Source organism: Bidens hawaiensis, unplaced genomic scaffold (genome assembly GCF_021521415.1).
Source record: "Bidens hawaiensis isolate Kalapana, Puna unplaced genomic scaffold, B.hawaiensis_p1.1 tig00033540_1, whole genome shotgun sequence".
Taxonomy (NCBI): Eukaryota; Viridiplantae; Streptophyta; class Magnoliopsida; order Asterales; family Asteraceae; genus Bidens; species Bidens hawaiensis.
Genome location: NW_027495756.1, coordinates 33,481 through 61,463, shown reverse-complemented (window position 1 = coordinate 61,463; position 27,983 = coordinate 33,481). Strand labels below are relative to the sequence as shown.

At 34.7% G+C, this 27,983-nt stretch overlaps 4 protein-coding genes and 1 pseudogene across 6 annotated transcripts; 3 read left to right on the top strand and 2 right to left on the bottom strand.

The window, feature by feature from the left end:
* Nucleotides 1-2,848: 2,848 nt before the first annotated feature.
* On the top strand, nucleotides 2,849-11,090 carry LOC143585026 (uncharacterized). The gene is made up of 21 exons (XM_077066921.1): nucleotides 2,849-3,255; nucleotides 3,865-4,180; nucleotides 4,276-4,750; nucleotides 4,831-4,916; nucleotides 5,002-5,115; nucleotides 5,236-5,424; nucleotides 5,547-5,612; nucleotides 6,284-6,334; nucleotides 6,429-6,551; nucleotides 6,634-6,747; nucleotides 6,909-7,016; nucleotides 7,118-7,241; nucleotides 7,345-7,479; nucleotides 7,625-7,801; nucleotides 7,873-9,254; nucleotides 9,565-9,742; nucleotides 9,854-10,056; nucleotides 10,127-10,316; nucleotides 10,399-10,624; nucleotides 10,719-10,874; nucleotides 10,963-11,090. Exons 1-21 carry the CDS (start codon nucleotides 2,894-2,896, stop codon nucleotides 11,072-11,074), a joined length of 4,887 nt encoding a protein of 1,628 aa, XP_076923036.1. The 5' UTR covers nucleotides 2,849-2,893; the 3' UTR covers nucleotides 11,075-11,090.
* A 364-nt stretch (nucleotides 11,091-11,454) lies between these two features.
* Nucleotides 11,455-13,379, bottom strand: LOC143585033 (uncharacterized). The gene has a single exon (XM_077066922.1). The coding sequence runs from the start codon at nucleotides 13,376-13,378 to the stop codon at nucleotides 11,501-11,503; it is 1,878 nt and encodes a 625-aa protein (XP_076923037.1). The 5' UTR covers nucleotide 13,379; the 3' UTR covers nucleotides 11,455-11,500.
* Nucleotides 13,380-14,883: 1,504 nt separating this feature from the next.
* LOC143585018 (polyadenylate-binding protein RBP45-like) lies at nucleotides 14,884-19,047 on the top strand. 2 transcript variants are annotated; one of them, XM_077066914.1, is made up of 7 exons: nucleotides 14,884-15,125; nucleotides 16,039-16,513; nucleotides 18,031-18,086; nucleotides 18,165-18,295; nucleotides 18,389-18,485; nucleotides 18,562-18,741; nucleotides 18,829-19,047. In XM_077066914.1, exons 1-6 carry the CDS (start codon nucleotides 14,895-14,897, stop codon nucleotides 18,739-18,741), a joined length of 1,170 nt encoding a protein of 389 aa, XP_076923029.1. In that variant the 5' UTR covers nucleotides 14,884-14,894; the 3' UTR covers nucleotides 18,829-19,047. The 2 variants fall into 2 exon arrangements, with proteins under 2 accessions (XP_076923029.1, XP_076923030.1); XM_077066915.1 differs by lacking the exons at nucleotides 18,031-18,086; nucleotides 18,165-18,295; nucleotides 18,389-18,485; nucleotides 18,562-18,741; nucleotides 18,829-19,047 and adding an exon at nucleotides 16,830-17,366.
* Nucleotides 19,048-19,767: 720 nt separating this feature from the next.
* Nucleotides 19,768-22,873, top strand: LOC143585016 (heat shock 70 kDa protein 16-like). Its single transcript, XM_077066913.1, has 8 exons — nucleotides 19,768-20,958; nucleotides 21,026-21,223; nucleotides 21,288-21,383; nucleotides 21,475-21,660; nucleotides 21,747-21,893; nucleotides 21,968-22,093; nucleotides 22,189-22,304; nucleotides 22,462-22,873. Exons 1-8 carry the CDS (start codon nucleotides 19,798-19,800, stop codon nucleotides 22,784-22,786), a joined length of 2,355 nt encoding a protein of 784 aa, XP_076923028.1. The 5' UTR covers nucleotides 19,768-19,797; the 3' UTR covers nucleotides 22,787-22,873.
* An 8-nt stretch (nucleotides 22,874-22,881) lies between these two features.
* Nucleotides 22,882-26,273, bottom strand: LOC143585017 (protein DETOXIFICATION 40-like; annotated as a pseudogene). Its single transcript, XR_013144478.1, has 6 exons — nucleotides 25,926-26,273; nucleotides 24,277-24,895; nucleotides 24,006-24,062; nucleotides 23,614-23,852; nucleotides 23,364-23,482; nucleotides 22,882-23,276 (listed from the first exon to the last, which is right to left on the bottom strand). The product of XR_013144478.1 is annotated as a protein DETOXIFICATION 40-like (transcript).
* Nucleotides 26,274-27,983: the final 1,710 nt, after the last annotated feature.

Here is a 27,983-nt window from a genome sequence, read left to right as displayed (position 1 = left end):
AAAAATGAAACCTTAATTAGTAATGTAAAATAACTAATAACCATCAACTCATCAAGTGAAAATATATAAAATCATAATCTTACCTCAAGTCTCTGAGCAAGTTCCTTGGTATGCAAAATGTTAGCTAGCTTCAAGATTGCATATGTATGCATTGCATTGTACTGAGTAGTGACTGCACACACCACACAACACACAAATATGTCGAAGACGTAATATGAACCATTATTAATTAATTATATTATTTAATCTTTGTTTCTTACCAGTTTATAACACTACACATACATTTAACTCAAAAACATTCCAAAACATGACAATTTTAACTACTTTGAATCTTTATTTTGCAATTGAAGTTGACAATATAAAAATTCTCAAATGCCAAAGATAATAATAATAATAATAATAATAATAATAATAATATCAAAATTAAGCAATACACTTTCATCAAACCACCAAATAACAAATAAGCAGAACACTTTCATCAAACCACCAAATGTTTATACATTATTTAAAGGTTTCATTATTCAACTAATAATCAAAGTCAATTTTTGCAATCTACTCTCAAAACATGAGCATTCACATAATCAAAGAGTACGGTTCCATTAGTCCAAGCAATTCATAACTCTAATTCTAGCAGACGATGATCTGACACATAAATTAGAAACACAAACAAAACAACATTGGAAATAAACATTACTAACAATTTCATTATGCAATAATCATACAAAGCTTAGTAAGAAACATATTTACTGGTTCTATCGTAGGTCCTACTGAAGTAAGAAACATATTAATGAGAAACAAATAGCTTCACAGGAAAAATATATAATACAATCGATGCAGGGGATGAACACGAATCGTGATAGTGAGATGAGATTTAGGGTTCATACTATTGATAAACACAAATTAAATCATACTTAATATGAAATAGAAATCGAAAAGACAAAAATGGCTAGATGGTGATTTGTTTATTGAAAATATCTCTGATGATTTCCCTTACTAATCGATCCCATTAATATTATATATATGTAAAAAGGAAAGAAATGCTAGGTGGATGAGATTGGTATAAGAATCGGTCAATTTGGATCTTAATGAATAGGAACCCTAAAAAACTGAATTCCCTGGAGAATAATAGAACGGCATGATTGTCTATGGATTTGATTCCTTTATTAGACAGGAGGTTAGATTATCGCATAAATAAGTTCAAAATGCATAAAGAAGTTCAAATGTGTAGACATTCACGTATACAACTATATATTTTATATATAATACAATACAACGATCTAATCGAAATCAGCACTCCTCTATATGTGATATGTGACAACCTCGACAACTAAAGGCCGAAGTTCAAAAATATTACCTCTACTTGTTTGCATGTTGTTTGATATATTGTTTAATTGAGCTTTAAGCTTAAAATTTAATTTGCTTGTGAGATTCCAAGGTAATCAATAATCATACACACTCTTCAATTTATGATACACCATTTATATGACACGTATAGGCTATACGAGCTGTATCAGTTTTCGTACACTGCCATTGTAACAACCATTTCTATACGACTTGTTTGTACAAGTAGTATAGAGTCATACGACTTGCATAGACATTATAATTATTTGGGTTGTACCGAGATTCTCATATGTTAACGTTAAGAAATTTTTTGACATATATACTATATTAGACCTACTTAAACTGCTCATAGTATAACTTTGTTGTTCAATCTTGATGGGGCTGGTTTGCAACTTTATATTTATTTACAAAATCATTATCCTTCACTTTTGTTAAAGAGAGTCATATTCATATAGTATTCCGTCAATTATTTGACACGATATAGAATCCTATAATTATTAGACAGAAAACAAGATTTCATCCTTTATTATTTGACATGATATAATCTACGAAACATATATATATAACACTATACATCTTTTCATTTTATTCATTAAACTATTGTTTTCTCCGGTTAACTAAAGTAGTTATAGTGTCAAATTGAAATTTTAATGGATTTTGTATGGACCAATACTTCTCGTATGGTGCCCACCCGTATAATATATATATGGTAATATGGATCTCGTGTGACCCAATACTTGTATAATGTGGTCGAGTCGTATAATTCAATTGGATCTTGTACAACCAGATACTACTCGGATGAGGTTGATTCGTAAAGCCAATGTCGTATAAAGTGGGCAACAATCCCTAACACAAAAGCTATCATCTATGCGATTGCATGAACATATAGGGTTCATATAGGTGAGGTCGCACACAGGGCTATAAATGAACCGAACAAATATGAACAATGCCTTGTTCATGTTCATTTGTTAAGAAAAATAATGTGTTCACGAACGAGATTTTATGTTTGTGTTCGTTTATTCAGGAAATGAATGTGTTCACGAACACATATAAAATCGGCGAAGCCTAGAGATTGAGATCGGTGTATCATCATGTGAATAATAAAAAAGGAAATGAGAACAATGCAAAAACAATGTGAGAATATGGTTTTCTATTTTATCTTAGGAGTAATAAATTACAGAATATAAAATGTTTAGGTAGTATAAATAAATGTACAAAAAAACTTTCATGAACAACATATACAAACGAACATGAACAGATGTTCATGAACACATTATCGAACGTTCAGGAACACAATTAAACGAACGAATGCTATGTTCGTGTTCGTTTGTTTAACTAATCAAACAACATTTTTGTTCATGTTCGTTTATTAATTAAACGAACTTTCCGCCAAACATTCGGTTTAACAGCGAAAGCCTATTTTAAATTTAGTTGACAAAAAAGGAATGTAACGTTACACTTTATTATTTCAAATTCAAATCATTTTACCCCCAATTCAACTTCAAACTCACCGGAACCCTAGATAGATCCGATCACACAACCACCGATTCCAATGGAATCAAAGCAGCAAAAGCATCCAATTATTCCGTCATCTCCATCTTCTTCATTACTCCGAGACATTTCCAATTTCAAAACACCGAAACCGCAACGCCGGTTTCAACCAAACCCTAGCTTCAAATTCGAATCACCGTGTCCTCAATTCTTCACGGCCTCTAAACAAACACCTAAATCATCATCAACATGCTCGGTGGTTCGCCACCGCCCTCGGTTTTCACTTGCTGCTCAGAAACTAAAAGCGGTTGAGTTAGAGCATTCGAAGTCGTCGAGGAAGACGCAGACGGATAAAGAGAAGTTGTTGAAGTCGTTGGCGAAGTCGCTTACTGTTTGGCTCAATTTCCTGTTTGAAAATCCTAGGTTGTGCCATTTGTTTTCAGTTAATTTAGTTTGTAGTACTAATAATTAATTTAGTTTTTTTTCTTTAGTTTATTCGGTTTGTAGTACTAATTTTTATTGATTTATATGGTATTCTTATGTACACTCTGGTTAGTTAAGTTAGTTTTCTTAGTAAATTTAGTTTGTAATACTAATTTCTATGTGATAATTTTAAATAAACTCTGGTTAGTTAATTTAGTTTCCTTAGCTGATTTAGTTTGTAGTACTTATTTCTATAGATGTATGTTGTATTTTTGTACAGTCTGGTTAGTTAATTTAGTTTGTAGTATTAATATTTATAGATTTATGTGGTACATTTAAATAAACTCTGGCTAGTTGTATATTTTCATACAGGCATGAAATAATCAGTTTTACATTACATATTTTAACCTCAATTTTCCAAAGATTCATCTCTATCAGAATTGATTTTTACAACTGTAAGAAGCACATCTAAAGCACTATTATATGTATAACCTGTTAGTGCAAGTGATTAGCGGAGCTGATCATGATTATTCAGTATCACATGATTACCCTAAAAACTTTGTTTTCTTCGGCATTAGTTTGTTTTGACTCATTTTCTAAAAATTTTAGGTCTTGTGGAGTTGATGTATCAAGATTTACGGGTGAAGAATCGTCTGATGTGCCATCAGATGTGGTGTTTTTGGGTTCCAAGAGGGAAAGTGTGTCTCATGGTGGAGTGGACATTGATCGAGAGTGGCGTGGGCCCAAGCGTAGGAAGGATATTTTGTGGGTTGATAAGGGTAAAACAAGAAACAAAGTCTTGAGTCCGTTGCAGGCTTCGCTTGAGGATGTTTGTAGCTTGGATGACTTGAAAGAAAGAATGGCGGTTTACTTGAGCCAGACTAGTTGCCATGAGATTCTTGATGTCATGAGTCATGTTACAAAGGTTTGTTTTCTGTGTTTTGTGGGCCTGTGTTAGTTATAGGTCTAAATCTATGGTCACAAACTCACAATAATGTTTCTAATTATTTAACTTTTCAGAATATTGATGAAGGAAGACTAAAGATGAAGGCTCACTGTCCAATAGTTACTGATGTTGGAATGAAGGAGAATGCCTTGAAGATTCTAATGAGCTATAACCCTATTTGGCTAAGGATTGGGCTTTACATCATATTTGGCGTTGAATCCTTGTTACCAAAACCAAACACAGACACAAATTCAGAGCAAGAGTCTTCTTTTCTAAAAATGGTTTCTGAAAAGTTGTTTTTCTCACATTCTGGACTAGCAAAAGCCTACATTTACAACAAACTGGTTGATGGTTTGTACAGACCGGGTTATTATGAAAAGTTAGGGAATGTTATATTGAAGAGAATTTTATTGCTAGTACTCATACTTGATCGAGCTAAATCACAGAGCAGTTTGCCTATTTGTTATGGTATAGATGGGATTGATGGTGGGTCCCCTTTATTGTTCACATCTCAAGCTACTATCAACTCAAGTTCTGATGTGATTTCCGGTAAAGAAGAATCCTTATCAATATTTTATTATTCAAGAAACTTTAATGTTCACAAATTAATGCTTGCGTTTTTTTTCTAGGTTTTTTATCACCTGAGGTGATGCATGGAGTTGGTAATCTTCTTACACAACTCACAATTATTGGATACAAGCTTTCTTACCACCAAGTATGTTGAAATTTCTTTAATTTATAACTTTATGCCACTTTATTGTACTTATATACAATGATTAAGATCATGCTACATATTGCAGAATCCTCTTGTCAAGTATGTGTTTAAGGTGACTGATCTTTTTAATGATTTACAAGATGGAGTTCTTCTCTGTAGAGTCATTCAACTCTTACAACATGACCCATCTATTCTTAAGGTCGGCTTATTAAAAAATGAATCTTCTAAAAGATTCTGGTTTCTATTAAACTACATAACAATAGTCAATAAGTGCTTTAAGCTTCCTTCTGTTATTATAATTATTTTCTTTGTTTTGCAGAAAGTGGTTGTTCCATCAGATGATCGAAAGAAAAATCTGGTTAATTGTGAGATTTCCCTAAAATATCTGAAGCAGATTGGAGTTCCATTAATTGACGAAGATGGAACCGAGATAATAACGGAAGATATTGTTAATGGAGATAAGGAGCTCATAATCTCATTGCTATGGAACATGTTTGTGCATCTACAGGTTTAGTTGAATATTTATACTTTAATCTAAATGTTACTCATGTTAAATTGTTGGTTTATAAATTTAGCAAAGATTTATGTTTGATCCTTATAATTAATCTGATTTTTGTGCTTTATCTGCAGTTGCCACTTTTGATCAACAATGAGCTTATATCTGATGAAATCACTAAAATCCGTGGACCTGAAGTGGTATGCATTCTACACATACATATAACACTAGCTTAGTTACCCGTGTAGCACACGGGTTAAAATAAGTAAAATTTTTTTAAATAATAACATAATGTAAAATACAAAAAGATGTATCACATATATAAAGATAATATTATACCGTAAAAAAGTTACACATTCGCAATTTGGAAATAAAAAGTTGTTAGAAATTCATAAATCATAAATTATTTCTTTGTTATTTTCTATATCAAAATTTAGTTGAAAATGACTACTTTTTTAAACCAACTCGTGGACCAAAAGTCATTCTAATCTTAAATTGTTTTGGCATGACCAATGTTTGATACTTTAATCAGTTAAAGAAACCCACCCGTTTCGTATTAATTACTTATAAAAATCTAATATTAATAACTAATGCAATATATTTTATATTAAACAAATTAACATATTTATGATGGTATTAATTCTTTTAAATTAAGATGGAATTATTAAAAATTGAAAACAAAATATTAAAAAGAGAAATGTATTTAATATGAGAGAGAGGAGGGAAAATTTTGTAAGGATTAACATGGTGATGACATGAACCTTTATTTATTAATTAGTATAGATGATTGCCAATTTACTAATGATAATTTGACTTTTATAAAGTAGAAATTTGTTTTAAATCTATAACTCTTCTCTCTTGATCTTAGCAGTCGCTTCCAAACACCTCAAGTCAATTGGAGATGCTTCTTGAGTGGATTAAGGTAATTTTGTTTCTAATTATTATCCATGCATAAAATAGTTGTATCGTGTGAAGTTGAATCATGCAATGATGCTTACTGCTACTCATCTATGCAGGCAATTTGTGATAATTATGATTTGAAGGTTGAGAACTTCATATCCTTGGTTGATGGTAAAGCCATATGGTGCTTGCTTGATTATTATTTCAAAAAAGAACATTGTGATGCTAGTTCTAACATGGTATGCATTCTTACCCTGGTAAAGTTGTTTCATTTGGATTCAAGATCATGTTGTTCATTGTTATATGTTTATGAACTTCAAGGATCCAAAAGAAACAAATGGAACGTCGATCATGTCAGCTTCAGATTATGTTGATGCAGTGCATAACTTCTTGTTGTCACAGAAGTTACCAACACTATTGGGGAATTTCCCAGAGGTATGCTATTGCTATATAACCTGATTTTATCTTTTTACTTTTTCAGATATTAAGAACTTCACCAAACACTCGACACCATCACAAGTGATTATTACAACTTCAGTTGCATGTTATATTAAAATTGGTTTATAGTTGTCCTAATTTACATTCTCAATGTTTAGGTTTTACAAGTTAGTGATATACTTGAGTATAAAGGAGCCTGCAGTGACCGGGGAGTGATCATTATGTTGGTTTTCATCTCATCCCAGCTAGTTGTCAAGAGAAATTTGGTAATGAACTAATGACCAAACTACCCTTATGAGGCGTAACTTGAAATACATTTTTATTAATGGTCTTTAACATGAATGTACATTATTCTTTTGTATGGCAGCGACAAATTAATTTTCATAAACTTTTGGGTCATAATCAAAATCCCGAGATAAAATGTATCAGGCGAGATCAGCTCATTGGGTCTCAAGAAAATGAAGTAGAAACTTGTCAGAATGAGAGTGAAGGTTTCCACTTTGCACTGCTTTATTTTTTCTTTTCCAAGTTGGAACCTTTTGGTTTCCCGTACTTATCAAGAAATTTTATTTAATTATTATTTTTTTCATGTAGATAATGGGAGAAATTTTAAGGCAATAATGGCTTGGTGGAAAGAAATGGCTCAGCACAACAGCAAGGCTAATGTGAATCCGGTTTACACGGTTTTAAATAGTTTTCCTGGCAAACAATCAAACGATAACCAGCGAGGTTATCAGTCTAAAACTTTCTATATCTAGTAACCTTGATAATATTTTTCGTTAGCTGCCTGATAACATTATCGTAACCTTTGTTTAATGTTATGCATTTGTTAGATGTTTCTTCTGTCTGATGTATACTTTCGTGTCTGTTTCAGAGAATGCTGCAACAATCATACAATCTCATTTCAGGCTGTTTGTTAAATACCGAAACTTCAAACGAATTATGAATACAATTTCTTTTCTTCAAGCTGTTATTCGTGTTTGGGTAATGGTGAAGAATACATCAGCCACTGCAAAATTCAATACAATCAAGATTCAAGAAGAATCATACGGTATCAAGCTAATATTCTTTATTTGCATCATTTCATGTTTTGTTAATTTCTTCATTTTTGTTTTCTTACAGATGGAAGGAAACCATCAAAAAGTTTTTCTAGATATTTGATTGACAGATATGCTTTTATCAAGCTCAAACGTTCTGTAGTAGCCATCCAACGTGCTATACGGCATTGGATTGCCCAAAAGCATCAAACTGATGCTGCGATTATTATTCAAAAATGCATTCGTGGGCATGCAGCAAGGTCTGCATATGTTCAACAATCAACTGCAACCAGAATTCAAGCTTGTTATCGTGGTTGGATATTAAGGAAAAGTTTCTTGCATCAGAAGCAAGCAGCAGTAAAAATCCAAAGTCATTATCGTGGACACAAATCAAGGAACAGTTTCTTGTATAAGAAGCAAGCAGCAACAGTAATTCAAAATTATTATTGTGGATTGGTAGTTAGGAAGAATTTCTTAAATCAGAAACAAGCAGCAACGAAGATTCAAAGTCATTATCGTGGATTTCTATTGAGAAAGAGTTTCTTGAATCAGAAGCAAGCAGCAACAAAAATTCAAAGTTCTTTTCAGGGATTTCTATTGAGGAAGAGTTACTTGAATCAGAAACAAGCAGCAACTACAATTCAAAGTTCTATTCGTGGATTTCTATTGAGGAAGAGTTTCTTGAATCAGAAACAAGCAGTAACAAAGATTCAGAGTTATTACCGTGGATTTCTATTGAGAGAGAGTTTCTTGAATCAGAAGCAAGCAGCAACAAAAATTCAAAGTTCTTTTCAGGGATTTCTATTGAGGAAGAGTTACTTGAATCAGAAACAAGCAGCAACTACAATTCAAAGTTCTATTTGTGGATTTCTATTGAGGAAGAGTTTCTGGAATCAGAAACAAGCAGTAACAAAGATTCAGAGTTGTTATCGTGGATTTCTATTGAGAGAGAGTTTCTTGAATCAGAAGCAAGCAGCAACAAAAATTCAAAGTTCTTTTCAGGGATTTCTATTGAGGAAGAGTTACTTGAATCAGAAACAAGCAGCAACTAAAATTCAAAGTTCTATTCGTGGATTTCTATTGAGGAAGAGTTTCTTGAATCAGAAACAAGCAGTAACAAAGATTCAGAGTTGTTATCGTGGATTTCTATTGAGAGAGAGTTTCTTGAATCAAAAGCAAGCAGCAACAAAAATTCAAAGTTCTTTTCGTGGATTTCTATCGAGGAAGAGTTTCTTGAATCAGAAGCAAGCAGCAACAAAAATTCAACGTTTGTCAAGAAACAATTTTTTGAGAAAGAAGCAAGCAGTTATAAAACTACAAAGGTCATATAAGGCCATAAAGTGTTTGAGAAGCTTTAAGCAGTCTAAACTTGAAATCAAGGCAGCGATTACCATTCAGTCGCATACAAGAAGATGGATTGCTTGTAGAGTAGCATGTAACTATAAGCGCTCCATCGTGTTGATCCAAGTAAGATTTTTTTATTATGCACTAGAAAAGTGTATAAATTATCCCTTTGACTATGAAAACCGTAAATAGTATTTGCCACACTGACTTAAGAACATATAAAAAAGTGTATAAATAAGTCTACACTTATAAATGTGTAGATTTTGCCAATTCTCCATTCGTATTCTTCATGCAAGGTTAGCTTTATAATTGTTCGACTTTTTAAGTGTATAAGTATGTCAATAAAATATGCAGAATAGCTAATTTGTTTTAGTTATACTATTCCTCTGATATTGCTTTTTTCATTATAAGTTTGATGATTTTCTTGAAACAGAGATTTTGGCATAGCCGGTTGATGAGAAGGGAGTTTTTGTTGCAAAAGGAAGCTACAAAGAGGATACAAAGTGCTTTTCGGTGTTTAAAATGCTTCAAGGATTTCAATTGTCATAAAAATGCTGCTACCAAAATTCAGAAATTTGTCAAGGGGTGGATTATTAGAAAGAGGCTTTTAGGTAAGTCTTAATGGCTAATCGTGTTTTGTGTTACTCGTCACATCGCATGTTCTTTCTGTCAGATATATGCTTATCTTGATGTTACTGACATCGACTCACTGGATTGTATAGAAAGTGGAGCAATATCAGGCTGCAACCATGAAGTTAAGTTGTACGAGAGTTCTGCTTTGAAGTTGCAGAGGTGGTGGCGGTGTATGTTACTAACCCAATCCCAGAAAAGAACAGCATCAGCAGTTTTGATTCAGTCAAACGTTAGAGGATGGATCGTTAGGAAACGGGCAGCTCAGAACAAACAACGTGTCGCAGTGATCCAAGTGAGTAACAAAACTTTTATCCTTAAGTTCATTATGTACCAGAATAAATGTAATAACTTGTTTTTTACAGTCATACTGGAAAGGATATATTGAGAGAAAACATTCAAGAGAAAAAGTAACCGATATACGGTTAAGGGTGCAAAAGGCTGCTGAAAATGTGGATGATGGCATGAGAATTATAAACAGGCTTATTGCAGCGCTTTCTGATCTGAAAAACATGAAGAGTGTTACTGGCATCCTTCATACTTGTGCAACACTTGGTAACGAGCTAGTTTACTTATTCTGGTTATTTAAGAAGTTTACTTTTGGGATATTTTAATTTACAGTTAATGTTTTATACAGATATGGCTACAAAACACTCTCAAAAATGCTGTGAGAAGCTTGTAGCAGCAGGGGCCATTAATACACTACTTGAATTAATTCGTTCAATTAGTCGGAGCATTGTTGATCAAGAGGTTTTAAGACACACACTTTCTGTTTTTAGAAACCTCACACGTTATCCCCATTTGACTGAAGCACTCATTGACACTAGTGGATCGGGTCAAATAATTCTTTGGGAATTCATACGGTTCGTAAAGATGTTTCTTGACAACTTTTCATGTTCATTTGTCGCGGTTCTTGTTCTGTTATAATCTTATTTCTCTTACTTTTATGGGATGCAGAAACAAAGAAGACGCGTACTTCCTTGCAGCTGATGTTTTAAGAAAAATATGTTTGAACAAAAAAGGAGTTGAAGGACTGCGTAATATACATGCTTCAGTGAAGAGAGTGCATAATCTTGTTGAAGATCTTAAAAGGAAAGCAGGCAATGAGAAGAGGTAAGAATAAGTAATATCATGTTTTAATTATTTCTTAATTGCTAAACACCAGCATTTTCACATTCATGGAAACATTTTGTATATGCAGGAATCAACGAACTGCAGCACCAAAGGAACAAACTGACCGAAGATTGAAGGAACAGACTGACCGAAGACTGAAAGAAGCTGTTCAAATCTTGAAACTGATAACCAATGGTTAAGATCGATTCCAGCTCGGAAGCACTTGTGTTTTTAGTTCTCAAGAAGTCTGTTTCCTTGCAAGAAATGTAGTTTGATTGTATGAACCAAATGATTGGTGTTGATTAAGGCTCTAGTGTTTTCTGGATTGATTAATGTGTAGATTGGAGATTTGATGTGTTGATTTTAAGGTTACAAAATAACCTTGAAAAATATCAAATTTTAATGTTATGAGCATTTAAACCTTGCGTTTGTCGTGGCAGATAACAAAACAGCTATATAACAATCTTCATTCTTGTATATTCACATAATCCAAACTCCAGTTTAAATAGAATAAAAACGATTCCCGAATATGGCTTACACTGACAAGCTTAAAGATGTAATATGCAAAAAAGATGCGAAAGCGATTTTAAATTAAACAATGAAACACCATTTGCTGAATCTGAGTTTTATGTATTGACTCCAAGCACAAATCCATTGCTATAAGAAGGAAGATTGGTAGATAAACTGTAATTCCTCACTGGAGAACGAAAAGGGTTCGGTGTAACAGGATGTGTAATATGCAATCCCGCACCACGAATAACTTGTTTCGCTTTTGCACATAATATTTCCGATTTCTCAGTAAAGAAAGCCGGGAATTCCTTTGACTTAATCAACTCAAGAGCTCCATTCCAACTAGAATAACTGTCAAATTTACAGTTGAAACCGACAACAACATGTGGAGGAGGCAAATAAGGTGCTTCCTCTTGGTAAATCCCCCTTACAATGTTCACACGCACTCGGCTACCAATTCCCAAAGTCGAACCGGATAAGTTTGTCGGGACCCCGGGACCCACCATCACTATTTGCACGTTTCCCTTCCCATTAAGTATATGACTTATCTCTGCGAATGCTGGCATCCAATCTAGCTCCTCTTCGGGTCCAATGTAGTGTAGAATGACTTCTTTACCCTTGAGTAAAAGATTCTTGGAAACGACGCTGAGTGTCGTTAGGATGTAATAAACGGTTAACGGGTGTGAGAGGATGTCGGCAACCGGGCTAGACAAGGGTAGTGATCTAAGGTTGTAGTATTCGGTCCAGCTGGCAAGAAGGGTCGGGTTTGAAAGCCCATTTTTCTGCATGACAAACTCGTGTGGGAATTCATCATCATCTAAACCACCCCAAGATTCAGATAATTTGTCGGTTGTAGGGAGTAAACCGAACGGACAGTGAGAATAACAAGGGCATTTTCGTCTCCACATACCCTTTTTATGAACACCATTCATTTCAAGATATTTACACGGATGCTCGTTGGAACAAGGGAATGTAAAGATACTAATCGCTAACTCGTCTTCACGCTCCATCATTGCTTTATAAAGCCCACAAACGCCTTTATGCGACTCTTTCCAATGTTGTTTTTGGCACAAAGCGCTGCAATAGATTATACCGTTACAATTGTCACAAAATACAATATTTTCTCCAAACACTTGTTTATCACATTTAGCACATTGTCGTAGACTGACTGATTTTAAATCAAAAAAAGTTTCGTCCTTTTTGAAGTCCGAAACTTTAGTAGGGGTTGACGAGGCACTCGAGTTGACTTTTTCGGTATATCCTTGACCAGGCGGATGTGAGAATGTAACAGCAACAAGATCATTGCCTTTTGACATTTCAGCAGGCCACTGCACATCAACGGTTTCAATAAACGGGTCAAACGAAACGAACTTTGACCGTCTCGGACTATCGTAATTCTCTTGAAGCAGCGGGTGGACTAAAGTAACAGCTTTCATGACACCATACACAAACCTAAGCTCTTCGACCGTAGGATTTCTACACCTGAGCTCACCAGACGAGTTACACCGACACACGTCAAAAACAGGAAACCGATCAGCACCCGAGACCTCCAACGACAAAGACTTAATCATTTTCTTATGTAAAATAAACATCAACGATTCCACCTCATACGTGACCCTCAAAACCTCAACGTTCGGAGCACGAACCGTCTCTCTCGACCCCATCATTTTCTTCGCATCATTTTCCGATCTAAACATGTACAACGCAACATCTCCGCCGTCTCCACCAACAAACTGCGCACACGGGAAAGGCTGCTTCTTTCCGGTCCAATCCGAATCTTTCCCGACTTTAAGCCCAAAAAGATGATTCGGTCTTATTCGTTTCCAGGGATCAGTCCTATACAGAGCAGCTGCAGCACTATAAAGAGACTTTATAATAGAAACCGAAATGGTTTCGACATTTGTTAAACAAGCTCCGGATCCCGGACCAAGTCCGGGACCGGAACCGAACTGTTGGCGGTATCTTATGAATAGTTTCTTCAGATGGGTATCCATATATGTTGTCGAAAACCTAAAAATGGGCAAAAAAGTTATAATAATGTAATGTAGTGAATCTAAAACCCTAAAACATGAATTATTAATATATAATGTGGCAGCAGAGTTATGAACATAGAGCCAATTGCATAACACTTTTAACATAATAATAATAATAATAATTAAGAATTTGAAACAAGAACAATAGAATTGTATGAAACATGAAGTTATATTTATAAAGATAAAGAGATAGGTGTACAGTAGTTTAGTTGTTTGATGAATGTAGATCTGCTTGAATGTTATGGGGGTGGTGTTTAAGACAGATCCGACCGACACAATAATATTATTGGGTTCAAATGCAAGACAGACAGAGAGACTAATGTTCTGTTCTGTTCTGTTCTGTTCTGTTCTGTTGGTAGTACTATAAATCTATAATAATAAAGTGTTTTAAGGACAACATACTTTGGTCGGATTTTGGGTTAAAAAAACATTCATTTTTTTAGAGAAGAAATAGCTACAAACATTTTTTTAGTGCCAAGGGTTAGACCAGCCGGTTAAAGATGCTAAGTCTTAGCTGTTTCTTTTTGAGCTTTAAATTTGATAAAAAAAAGTCTTATTTTTTAATCAACCAGGAGTTGACACGTGTTATTTGTGGATTTTTTCAGATTGTTATTCTGTTAAAATAGAGCAATGTTATCTTTTCACATGTACATAAAAACACTATCTTCTTCTTCTTCTTCCATCTACCCTTGTTCTTCAAACTAGCTAGTTCTTCTAAGTGGAATCGTCGTTGATTCTATCAAAATTTGTTGATTTTCAACTTTAATTGAACAAATTCGTACTCAAATTCGTGTGTTCACACTTTGTTTGCTATCCAACTGTGCTATAGATCCTAGCGAATTTTGTTAAGTATGGTGTCAAATAAGTCGTTTAAAGCCAGTCGATCTAATCTTTCAATAAGCCCCGATGTGACGTGTGTGTAGCATAACAAACCTCCATTGGCACCGATGCTATCTTTGTTTGGTAGATACGCGAATTATTAACGAGACGATCTGGATATGTGTAGAAATTGTTAGTTTGATGCTCTGTATCCATTTGTAAAGAGCCATATATGACGAGTGATGTGAATGAATTGGAGAACAACGGCGGTGGTGTTGGCGGGTTGTGTTTTCGATTGCCGTCACCGACGGAGATGCCAAAAATGAAGGAAGATAAACGAGGGACGCAAACTGCATGCATGCAAAGCACATAGACGTCTTTTCAGTTGTTTTTGTGAGTGGAGAAAATAGACGGGGGTGTGCGTTATAGTTAGATGAACGGATCAACAAATACATGATTTAACTAGGGTCAATACGTAAAATAATAATAATAGACATCATCCATATTTTTTGAACGACTGACTATCATTCAATCATATTCATATTGATATTAATATTATATTCAGATTCAGATTGATATTCCGTTGTGGTTAAATTAGGGTTCCGTTTTCATCCCCAAATTCAATCCGATTAATAATCTATTTTGTTAAAATTACGTAATGCAACCTGCAACAATGGACCCTCAGCAGCAGCAGCAACAATGGATGGCGATGAATCAACAACAGCAGCAGCAGTTACAGCAGCAAATGTATACTTATAATAATAATACTAATAACAACCACCAGCAGCCACCGGCTGCAGCTGATGAGATCCGTACTCTGTGGATCGGAGATCTGCAGTATTGGATGGATGAACACTATCTCCTTACCTCTTTTGCTCAGACCGGAGAGGTGTTTTATTCATTATCATTATTGTTTTCATGTATTTGTAATTGAATTATGTTATTTTGTTACACTTTTATTTGTTGCATTCTGGTAATTATAGAAATTACAGTGATGGAGTATTCATAATTGAGTCTGTGTTTAATTGCTGCAATGCGTGTGATATTTGTTTTGTATCGTGTCATTTTTATTGATCTAAATTGCAGACATGACATGAATTTCTCTGTAATCACTAGTTCCTTAAAAAGGAAACTGCTTTTTAATTGTATTTTTTTCACAACCTGTTACTTTATGGAAAAGTTTTACTACTTCACAAATTGAACACTTATGTATATGTATAAATGTAACCAGGGCTTTTCCTGAGAATTGTTCAAATTTTTTGGGCCGAATGCCGACAAAAAGTTTGGGCCTTTAGTAAAAACAGTTTTTTTTATTGGGCTTAAACAATTAAATTTCTAAATTGGCTTATTGGTAGTGATTTGGGTTGTGCAAATTTTTTTAGTAATAATGGGATTTAATGAATAGAGTAATTGAGTTTAAACATTAAGAATTTATATATATTGTTATATATTTTTAAAAAAAGTATATAAATTTTTAAAAGATTTTTGGGCCTACCGAGGTGATCGGACCAGGGACAGTCGCCCTCAAAGCTAGCCTTGAGTGTAACTTGGCTGTGACACTTTTCTTGAGAAGAACTAGAATTGTATATATGATGAATTCAAAGTAGTAAAGTGTTGCAATGTGCTAATCCAACTTTGCTAGGTTCTTGCAGTTGGTTGCTGCTTATATAGTATAATAGGAATATGTTAATATCGTTTAATGATTATCGTGCTGACTAGTTTGGTTGTATATATCTATGTGAAACTGGAGTGTGTTGTTGCTTGTTATGGTGAAGTTATATAAAATATCTTTGTGTTTGCAGGTGGTTTCTGCTAAAGTCATACGTAACAAGCAATCTGGGCAATCTGAGGGTTATGGATTCATTGAGTTTGTTAACCGAGCTGCTGCAGAAAGGCATCTGCAGGCATATAATGGTACTTTGATGCCCAATGTTGAGCAGCTTTTCAGGCTAAACTGGCCCTCCTTTGGTGCTGGTGAACGAAAACAAGATGATACACCCGATTACACTATATTTGTTGGGGATTTGGCAGCTGATGTTACGGACTATACCTTGCAGGAGACGTTAAGGGCTCATTATCAATCTGTTAAGGGTGCTAAGGTTGTAACTGATAGGCTAACAGGACGTACCAAAGGTTATGGTTTTGTGAAATTTGGAGATGAGAGTGAGCAAGTGCGTGCCATGACTGAAATGAATGGAAGATTTTGCTCAAGCAGACCTATGCGAATTGGACCAGCTGCTAACAAAAAGAATGTTGGTGGTCAACAATATCCAAAAGGTACATGCTTTTGCTTTTACTGGCTGTCAAAATGCCGTTTGCTCATTTTATCTGCTTGGATTATAGTTGCCTGTGAAATGATTCTTGTATCTGTTTGTTTAATTCATTTCTTGGAATCTTGTTATCAGATATTTTATGTTTGGTTTTCTTACGAAGCTTCTTATGATTTATCCATTCGCGATTTTGGTCGGTTCTTGTAGATTAACACCAGCTTAACGTCGTAATTACTTTCCCGTGCTTTGAGAATTACCGGCATTAATGCTATTAACACATTGTGCATGCAAAAACTTATAAAACTCCTATTGTCTCAAAGCAGGGCATCGAGAGGTTCTATCATATAAGGGTCTGGCAATGATTTCAGCAGAAATTGTTACCCTTAGGTCAGTTTTTCATTTTATGTCATTAATTTCCCCTGCCGTTTATTTAAGTTCCTCAACGCAAAGTTATGTTGTGTTGCTTTCTTTTTCTCAAGTTCTTTTAATATTGAGCTTTCCTTTCAGTCAAGTTACTTTATTCATTGTCATTCAACGCATTTGTTGTTATTTCTTTTAACAGCCAATATAAAATTAATTTTTATTCTGTTAAACGTTCTTTCTTTTACTTTCTTACTTGGATCTGTACCCCTCTTCCTTAGCTTTAATGCTTACTTTCTTTTCTTTCAATTAAAATTCACCGATACCATATTTAGATTACTCTTTAAGCTGTATAGTATATAAGTTTATCATGATGATGAGCTTGTGAGTAATTAATTTCCATGATCTGTACTTAAGCTTCTTATTTGGATATATAATATCATGCCAGACGACATAGCTAGCATGTGTTTCACATGGTCTTAGAATTAAGAAATCTAATCTTTGGTCTACGTAAGGCCTGATTCTAGCTTTATGTAATTTGATGCTTGACAAAGTTTGATCAACCCAAAAGAAGGGCATGTGGAATCTTTCGTTGGCGCCTGGCAGTTTTTAGTAAATGCTAACATTTGTATATGGGGAAGTAAACATCTCTGGCAGTTTCATTAACAAGATAGATGAGGTTTTCATTTTTAAATTCCCATGTAGACTTAAAAGCACTAGTAAGTTGGAGTTCACTATGCAAGGAACTGAGTTGGTGCAAGTAATTTTTTGTTTTTTAAAGGCATGCTAGTTACAAGTTACAACATTGATCTTTATTAGCTGACTTGAAGGAATCATGCATGGTTTAATCTGATTGCTCGTTCTGTTTGCCTTTATGTTTTAGTTAATTAAAATACAATACTATGTTTTGGTTGTGTCTACCCATTCCTTACGCATTTGCAAAGAATGGTCCTTCTTGCTATAGGATATTTTAACCCTATTCTGAATCGGGGTTTATGGTTTTGTATCCGCATATTACAATTTCTTGATCTCATTCACAATCTCTTGGATTCCTGCCTCCATCTCTGCACTTACTGATCTCCGGGATTATGTGACATTAAACTGGGGGCTACAACATTTTACTGCCCTTTGAACATCTTTCATTTATGTTTTCTTTATTTGCAGCTTCCTACCCAAACACTCAAGCAACACAGAATGATGATGATCCAAATAATACAACTGTTAGTAATTTCTTTCATTATTGTCGGTGGGTTGGATCCAAATTATACAACTGAATGTTTAAATAATATGCATTGCAGATATTTGTTGGTGGGTTGGATCCTAATGTTAGCGACAAACACCTTAAGCAGGTTTTCAGCCAATATGGACAGTTAGTCCATGTGAAGATCCCTGTGGGCAAGCGGTGTGGGTTCGTTCAATTTGTTGATAGGTGTGTGATATATTCAGGCTTCTTTCAATTCAGGAACACAAATCTATTTCTTGCTGTTAAATCTTTTCTATTTCCATGCGTATATATTTTCAGAAGCTGTGCTGAGGAAGCACTAAGAGTGCTGCAAGGAACTCAATTTGGTGGACAAACCGTGAGACTTTCATGGGGCCGTAGTCCTTCCAACAAGCAGGTTTTGTTTGAAACTTTATGATGCGCAGATATTTGCTTCCTGAGAAATTGTGATTCATGTGTGTGAATTTGTTCAGCCTCAGGTAGAACAAAGTCAGTACAATGGTGGATACTATGGGTATGGACAGGGATATGAAACTTATGGCTACGCACCGGTTGCTCAAGATCCTAGTATGTACTATGGAGGCTATGCAGCAGGATACGGTGGCTTCCCACAGGCACAACAGCAGCTACAACCACAGCAACCACAGCCATAGGTAAGATTAACACACAGTTTTAATCTTTGAGGTGACGATTTCCGTATTTACTTAATGTTCAACTAAAAGTGAGGTTTGGGTGTGCAGTGATATGGCATTGAATGGGAGACTGAGCTGTACCGGATCCTGCGAATGAAGACTTCTTAAAATTATTGAGTAAATTATCTGCTGCTTTGTTTTATTCTGAATTTTTGTTTTTCTGCTGAGATGTTCCTGATGCTACTTGTCATGTTATGTAGCGACTTGGCTGTATTTAAATGTCACAATCAGGATATCTTTTTTACTTTGGTGTGTTATATAAGGTGCTCCCTCTCTGGAGGTTGAGATTCTTTCGAGTCCTGTTGCGGATTATCGAGTAGGTTAAATGAGTGTCAGTTCTAAAAAAATAATGCGATATGCCCGGTTTTCATGTTGAAAGACATTTTTTTTACTCCGGCATCATAATCAGAATATCTAGTTATTGTGAAAATATTAAACTAAAACTAAACCGTTAAATTTTTTATATCAAAGGCTCATGCTTTTATAAATATTTTTACTTATATACAAATGCTAATGCGTAATGTACAAGTAATATAACCTACAAATACCATGCACACGTGTAAGTTTACTTAATAGACGAATAATTTCGGATTTCAAAAAGTAGATAAATAAATTTTGTAACAAAGTTTGTTTTGCATAGAGTCTCTCAGTCTCCCTTCATTCAAATAAATGATTATCAGATTGTAATTCTGAATTGAAAACAAATTCAATATGTAAATAAAATCAACTGAATAAATTAAGTACAAAATTTTTTATATTTATAAAAGATTTTTTTTATTTTTTGCTTCAAGCAATCAAATATTTATGAAAGAAAATGAAAGATCACAATAATATCTTAATTAAGTTTAAAAACCACGTACTCTTCGCCTTCAACCGTTTTAAACGATAAACCTAAATTTGCATGTTATCTTCTTCATATGCATTCTATATAAGTTTACCTTACCTATAATAATAATATACATATATTCATTCATAACTAACTAACTAACTCATCTAGCTAGCTTCTTCATTATCATTATGAGTGTGATCGGATTCGACATCGGAAACGAAAGCTGCGTCATCGCCGTCGCCAAGCACGGCGGCATCGACGTAATATTAAACCACGAGTCCAAGCGAGAGACACCAGCCGTGGTCTCATTCGGCGACAACCAACGCTTTACAGGCGCCACAGCCGCCGCATTTGCCACATCAAATCCTAAATCAACCGTTGCTAATATCAAACACTTAATCGGTAAACAATACAAACAAGTAACACAACACCTTAACTCACTACCATTCACCACCACCGAAGGTCCACGTGGCAGTATATTAATCGAGTTAAATTATTTAAAAACTAAATGGACGTTTACTCCTGTTGAGATTTTGGCCATGGTATTTAAGCATTTGAAGTTAATAACCGAGAAGAGTTTAGAAGCTGATGTTAATGACTGCGTGATTGGGATTCCGGCGTACTTTACTAACACGCAGAGGCGTGAGTACCTTGACGCGGCGTGTATAGCCGGATTAAACCCTTTGAAGTTGTTGCATGATGGTACTGCAATAGCCTTAGGGTATGGGATGTACATTACTGATTTTGGCAGCCGACCGACGGTTGTGACGTTCGTGGATATCGGGCATTGTGACACGCAGGTGACCGTTGCGGCTTTTCAAGAAGGGAACATGAAGGTGTTGGCGAATTCGTTTGATCCGGATTTAGGCGGTAGAGATTTTGATGAGGTTTTGTTTAGGCATTTTGTGAAAGAGTTTGATGAGAAGTATAAAATCGATGTTTGTTCTAATACGCGTGCTTGTGTGAGGCTTCGGGCGTCGTGTGAGAAGGTGAAGAGGGTTTTGAGTGCTAATTCGGAAGCGGTGATTAGTATCGAGTGTCTGATTGGGGATACGGATGTTAGGGGGGTAATAACGAGGGATGAGTTCGAGAATCTGTCGTCGAAACTGTTGGATAGAGTTACTATTCCTTGTTTTATGGCTTTGAAAGACTGTGGTTTGAGTGTTGATATGGTGGATACAGTTGAGCTTGTTGGTTCTGGATCACGGATACCGGCTATAACTAGAGTTTTAGCCTCGGTTTTCCAGAAAGAACCGTCGAGGACGTTAAACGCTAGTGAATGTGTTGCTAGAGGATGTGCTCTTATGTGTGCAATGATGAGCCCGAGTCTTCAAGTTCGTGAATATAAGGTTGATCAATCCGTGTTTCGTCATGATGTTAAGGATTTGTGTAATGTATTTTTTGTATTGTTTGCAGGTTGAGGATTCGTTTCCTTACTCGATAGTACTCCCTTTACCAAACTGTGACGACGTCGTTCTGTTTCCGAAAGGCATTCCATTTCCGAATGAGAAGATTGTCACAAAAACCGGAAGCAATATATCTTATTTTGATGTCAAATACAGCAACGAGACGGAATTCTCTGCAGGAATATCACCTGTAGTTGGTAGTTTCGGGGTAAGTTGCAGTAGCTATTCTTTGTCCATTCATATCTTGAGATAACTGTTAATTATCTTTTCAGTTTGGTCGGTCTGAACCCGCTGGTGCAGAAGATGTGGAGGTCGAATGTACACTGATGCTAAACAGCCATGGAATTGTTCAAATCCGCCGTGTAAAAGTAAGTGTCAAGTATTAACTTAAAGCATTATGATGTTGTTCTTACTTGTTTGTGTGTTCAGATGTTAGAATCTAATACTTACCTAGGGAAGATGATGGCCAACAGTCGCTCGTTGAATCTTCCATTTTCTGACAATTTATACGTCACGACAACACGTGATGAGCTATGTGAAGCTCGAAAGAAAGAAAAGATTCTGGCGGAGCAAGATTTAAAGGTGGAGCAAATTAAGGACCAAAGAAACACACTCGAGTCATTTGTCTATGACTCTCGTAGCAAGGTAATTGTTTTGTTATAAGTAACCTCGTAAAGTTGTCGTTTTTGTTCTTGGGTTGCATATAAACTGACATAGTGTGTTTGATTTAGCTTTCGGGTGCCTACAAGACCTTTGCCACAGATTCAGAGAAGGAGGTAATTATTAACAGTCTGAAAGAGACCGAAGACTGGCTATATGAAGACAGTGATGATGGGTCTGAACAAGACTATACTGGAAAACTTAAAGATCTCAAAAAGGTTATTTTTTAGCTGCTAATCTCTTTATGTAACATTGTGCATACATTTAATCATGTTTGTTTGTTTTTTTATAGTTATTAGAGTCAGTTGAATACAAATACCAGGAAAATATCAGAGCAAAAGCGGAAAAAGCTCTGCGAGATTGTATTGCAAAATATCGTTTGCTGGCTGATTCACTGCCAGCTAGCAACAAAGAGATGGTAGAACTATAATCTTGCTTATTTCCCTTCTGTTTCGAGTAATAATTATGAAATTGGTTTCTTACCGCCAAAGTAACTCGCATTCTTTCTTGCAGGTTAAACATGAATGTACTAGAGCTGAGCGGTGGCTTAACAATCTTAATCTTGATCAGCATTTATCGCCAACGAGTTTGTCAGATCACTATAATCATGCCATAAAACTTTTTGAGAGGTAAGTTATCTTCAATAACCGAATAATTTTGGTCTTTTTCGTTGTCTATATAATAAGAAAGGTCAAAAATCACTTCTGGTTGATAACTAGCGACGTTAGAAACTGCAAATTATTGGCTTTTCACATTACCTGACACTTATGCCATGTTTTTCTTCAGCATTTGCAAAGACAAGATGAAATCCAAACCTTCAGTCCCAAGACATGATGAACCAGTAGACTCCAACCAGCTTGTGGATTCGGACCAAAGGGGCCGACCCGTTGACTCAGACCAAAGTGACCAGCGCGTTGACTCAGACCAAAATGACCAACCCGTTGACTCAGACCAAAATGACCAACCTGTTGACTCAGACCAAAGTGACCAGACCGTTGACTCAGACCAAAATGACGAACCTGTTGACTCAGACGGAAACGAGCAGCCCTTGGACTCGAACCAGATTGTGAGCAACACCATGCCATCTAAGTCCGAAGCTAAATCTTCTTAGATTGATGGAACCAAACAAACACAGGTTGTTTTCATAACTGGTAACTTTTTGCTTCCATGATCTTTATTTTCTGTTTTCTTGCCAAGTATTCCGTATTATACGGTGCTTATTTTGAAATTTGAATTGAATGCATTTGTTTTGAGGTAAAACATGAGATATATAACATCAAATGTTTCATATTTATTGAGGACATTAACATAACAAATACAAAATATGATTCAGTCACTGATAAATCCAAATGATTCATTGACTCGTTTTCATTCATTCAAAAGAGTTTCTTTATTTGCTTCCCATTTATCCAAACGTTTGTTGGTTTTTTCCACCTGGTTTTATAAAAACTGTAATTAGTTTATAAAATTTGTAATATTAAAAAAGGCCCATATTTTTATTTTTTTTACAATACCTCTTTATTCCAATCCGTACGAAACGTTGACCATAATAAGATGACGGTTTGCATCGCTGTTCCTCCAATTATTCCCGCCCATAATCCCTATTAGTATTAAGATGCAATGATTCTTTATTTGATACTATAAAAAGTTTATAGTTGTATAAGTATTAATTAGTGCCTTAGTGGTACCTTAACTCCGAGGTTGAAATGGAAACCAAGAAGAAATCCGAGGGGGATGCCCACAATGTAATAGTATCAGACATTCACATACGCTACATATGCTTGCCATCCGCAACCAACAGCCACACCTTTGATTATTAATTCATTCGTCATGTCATGTCATATCATAATCACGTCAATTCATTCATAACAATTAACATATATTCATGAGCCTGCATGCATGTGATTGTTTTACATGTACATATATACATATATGTACCTGATAAAACTGGCTGTATGCCATTTAGAGTGATGGTTATGGCTAATAGTGGACAAAGATCAGAGACTGCATGTGCAACAGTTTCACCACTAGTGAATGCGTAGCTAAGAACATCACGCACCGACAATATAATTATCGCTTCAACTACAGCAATGAGGAATGAGATGCTAGTAACTGTCAACACAGAAAAGGCTGCGGCTTTTGCGTTGCCTGCTCCAAGCTCGTTTCCAACCCTTACACTGTTTTCATTATTCTACATATGTTGAGTGATAACTTCATATCTTTAATTATGGAAAATATATTAACCAAACACTTAACCTTAACAAAAGTTTTATTAACCGAAAATGTATGTAACTATCGTTCTAATCTAAGGCGTGAACAGTTAAATTTACCTAGCAGCTGCATTGAACCCAACTGAGACCATGAACAACAACCCATTGACACTTGAGCTGCATGCATAAAATTTAATTAAAAATAAAGTCTTGATATTAAACTAAAATCTTGTCAGTGCAATAAATATGACATGAATCGGGTCGAAATAAATACGATCGGGTAGTTGGAAATTGGAATTTAATGAGTAACCACAAGACACTTGGCCTATTTGTACTGCGCATGTGGAAATTAAGAACCGGGATCTAAAAAGGCCATGAATGTGACACTTACCAAACTGATAACGCGTCAAGCGACAACTCAGGATTCTCGAGCAATCCTGCAATCAACACTAATATCTGAAAATACCATGTCTCCAAACACAGCATCACAGCTGATCCACTTGACAGTTTTACAAACTCCCATATCCCACCAAAAGCCCTTGAGTTGAACCCGGTCCATGTGGCCTTACATCGGTCACTCGTCAAGATGTAAACAAACTGACCAACGACGATAATCCACCATGAGAAACTTAGTGTCAACGAAGCACCTAACAACTCCAACCCGAACTTATACACCATGATCCACGAAAGGAACAGGTGCACAACTAGTGTCCCGGCTGAAATATAAGCACACTTTGAGCTTGAAGGAACTTTTGTATAGGAAAGTTGATAGCATACGCGAATACTTGAGGTATGAGGCCATACACGAATAGCGCTGCTGCAGATGCCGTTGATGGTGACTGGCCGAGTAATATTAAAATTGGTTTAGAAAAAATATAGACTATTGTGACCGGGATAGCTGTTACTAGGAGAACAATTGCGGACCGTTGAAGGTATACTCCGAGCATGTCAAATTTTTGTGCTCCAAATGCTTGACCACATAATGTATCCACCGCGCTACCCATTCCGAGCTGTATTTGATCACATGTGTATATGGTATAGTGTTAGATCATATCAACAGTTGGATATGTTACTAGACACTATCCAACTAGTAGTTTCATTAAAAAGTGCCAATTTTTAGTTAAAATATACTTCTAAAAACCAGAAAATTTGACAAAAATGTATATAAACTTAATTATATAAAAACATTTTGAAAACTAAAAGTCATTTAATATTAATTGTTTTAAAAATATTTGAAACTTAACTATTGTTAAATATACAAAAGCTTTAAGTTATTAAAAGTTTACCTTTAAAGAAATATGTAAAAATTTATATTTAGAAAATATATAAAAGAAACTTGTTTTTGTTAAAGGTATTTACAAACTTATAAGTTAATTAAAAGCTAACTTGTAAAATTAGTTAAAACTATTTTATCTACATAAAATGTATAACAACTTGTTTTTTTTTAATGTTTATAAACATAAATTTATTCAAACCTATTTGAAAAGACCTAGACCAAGACATGTGAAGACAAACAGATGCCACGTCATTGCAAGATCGTGTGAATTTGGCGCAAGAAACTGTGTCATATGTGCACAAGCTTTTATTGAGTCAATGAGTACTTTGATAAATAAATAAAAAAAGTCAACCTCCAAATTTATAGTTTTCTTTATCAACAAGGCTAATTTGGTTTACATTATTCATATACAAATAACATGTCATTAAATTTATCTGATCATTGTCTGTGTTTTATAAACTTAAAACTATGTATCGAGTAGAGCCGCTTACTAGCTACTTGAAACAAGTTGATTTTATCAAGCCATAACGAGTACTTTTGTGTATTTAGTTTTTACCAATTTTAAACTTCAAAGTATCATTTCACATTGCATAGTCGAACTCAAGCCGAGTTTAAACTCATTTAACGTTTTCCTCAAAATACGTAAAATTAATAAATAGATAAATAAATAAAAACGTATATAAGTTACTTAATAAATAACAAGCAAGTCAAGCCCTGAGCTTGAAAACACAACTCAAGCTCGGCCTGTTTACACCCTTACTCACCATGAGGCCATAAGCAAAGAGTTGAATCCCTTGGTTACCAAGGGAGGCGGCTGCGAGTTCCATGTTACCAAGTTGGCCCGAAAAGATTCTAGTGGACATAGACATGGAGTTGTTGATCAAGTAAACCATGACTGCAGGTGCAGCCAGCTTGTAGAGTAGATTAAGTTCTATCCTAGACGCGGCTGTAAGCCGCTTCATCAAGGGTGTTTCGGTGTCGGAAAGCACTCTCTCTAGCTCTATGCTGCCACCATGGCCTTCAACTGGTTCTATAATTAGAGGTTGATGAAGATCATTTGTTTGAGACTCCATTTTTTTGTAATATTGGTTGGCTGGCTTGCTTTCATTTGTTATCTCTGTATAGTATATATAGAGAAAGTAACATATAATATATATTTTTGGAATATTTATGTCAGTTTCAATTTTAGTTTTGAATTAGATTCATAAAATGAGGTTGTTGGTAGTTCTAGCTTTGTTTCTTCTTTATATTTAAAATATCAAGTTTTAAATTATTTTTTATGAGCAATATTTTGATTCATTTATTTTATGGTATTTAGTTATTTTATGAGTATTATTTTAATTTTAAAACCAAAATATACAACCCAAAAAGAAATATATCATATTCATGTTTTAAATGTCAAAATAGTGAAGTTTATACAATGATGGTTTTTTTTCTTTCTTTATACTAAAATCACTCAATAAAATTTTAGTTTAAAGTAACTTAACATTTGTAATTAGATGTTCCAGTGTTTTTAAGATTTATAAATTCAGAATTTTATATGAATTATAGTGATGATTTTTTTCAAATTATATACAAAACCGGACACCATATTAAAACTAATTAGTCACTTAAAAAATGCATAAATGACTTTAATGGGCAGTTGGTTACAATATATACATAGTAAACTTCTCCATGCATTTATCCGTACAACTCAGTTTCTAAAACTTTATGTGTAGTTTGCTTAGCATGATTGGGTTTTGATTATGTTGTATACATTTATACTTACTTTGCATATATAGGATTATATATGTTGTATACTTAAACAAGTTGTTTATTACATCAACGTCCTTTCTAGCGTAGCAGTGATTGACTAGGTAACACATTTTTCATATTCTAATCTTTGTTAATTGTGTCCCATGAAATTAAGCCAATGTGAGTGTCATTAACAACCAGCTGTAGCCAACTTTTTGTGGTTACATATATATATATATTTTCGATCAGATTGCAATCCAAACATTATTTGTCTAATAAAGTTAAAACTTGTAGGCTTAATCTGTCTCTCTTCAATTCTTGGTCTTATTAATCGTACTTCTGTTTATTTTGTTGCTTTTGTGTATTGTTCAATAATTAGCTTCTTACTACCTATTCTCAAATCTCAAGAGAGCTCACGTTCCAAAAATGTAACATACTCGTAAGTAACTAGTTTTAAGACCCCGTCGCGTTGTTAATCTAAGCAGGCGTGTTTTCAAAGCAGTAGAATCACTTTTAGCAACTAACGTATTAGCATGTCAGATATTACAATTAGTTCAACATGACGACAACTCAATTGAGTTAAAACATTTCTCGCTCTATAAAAACCAACCATTGTATACCACGCATTGCAATATAACAAAAAACTATACAATAACAGCTCATTGCTTATTCAAAGTCTACACAAAAAAAACTAACAAAGAAAGAAAAGAAAAAGACAGGGTTTTTATAAAAATGACTTGTTGGCTTCATTTGCAACATTCGTCTTCCTTGAAATTATTATCACATGAGCAACATTTATTGCTAGTACGTACCCGGCCTCTTGTAGTCTTGTTGTCTTTTAATTAGACAATAACTTTAAAGCAGTACCCGGCCTATAGAAGAACGAAAGCTAGACATCGTTACAATCTGATACATATACGCGTGTGTGTATATATTATACTACAGTTGTCTAGTAAATGTTTAGATAAAACTAAGCAAAATATATTTTAGAAAAATGTTATAATATATTGGAATTCCTTATAATGTTTTTTTCTATTATTTATTATATATACATGAATGTTACGTAACATTTTTTAGGGTATGTCAGT

Coding starts and splice junctions, on each gene's coding strand:
- LOC143585026 (XM_077066921.1), top strand. CDS start 2,894: ATGGAATCAAAGCAGCAAAAGCATCCAATTATTCCGTCATCTCCATCT. Junction 7,480..7,624: donor ATCAAACGATAACCAGCGAG/GTTATCAGTCTA, acceptor TGTCTGTTTCAG/AGAATGCTGCAACAATCATA. Junction 9,743..9,853: donor TATTAGAAAGAGGCTTTTAG/GTAAGTCTTAAT, acceptor TGGATTGTATAG/AAAGTGGAGCAATATCAGGC.
- LOC143585033 (XM_077066922.1), bottom strand. CDS start 13,378: ATGGATACCCATCTGAAGAAACTATTCATAAGATACCGCCAACAGTTC.
- LOC143585018 (XM_077066914.1), top strand. CDS start 14,895: ATGCAACCTGCAACAATGGACCCTCAGCAGCAGCAGCAACAATGGATG. Junction 18,087..18,164: donor ATGATCCAAATAATACAACT/GTTAGTAATTTC, acceptor TATGCATTGCAG/ATATTTGTTGGTGGGTTGGA. Junction 18,486..18,561: donor GTAGTCCTTCCAACAAGCAG/GTTTTGTTTGAA, acceptor GAATTTGTTCAG/CCTCAGGTAGAACAAAGTCA.
- LOC143585016 (XM_077066913.1), top strand. CDS start 19,798: ATGAGTGTGATCGGATTCGACATCGGAAACGAAAGCTGCGTCATCGCC. Junction 21,661..21,746: donor TCTATGACTCTCGTAGCAAG/GTAATTGTTTTG, acceptor TGTTTGATTTAG/CTTTCGGGTGCCTACAAGAC. Junction 22,094..22,188: donor CAGCTAGCAACAAAGAGATG/GTAGAACTATAA, acceptor TCTTTCTTGCAG/GTTAAACATGAATGTACTAG.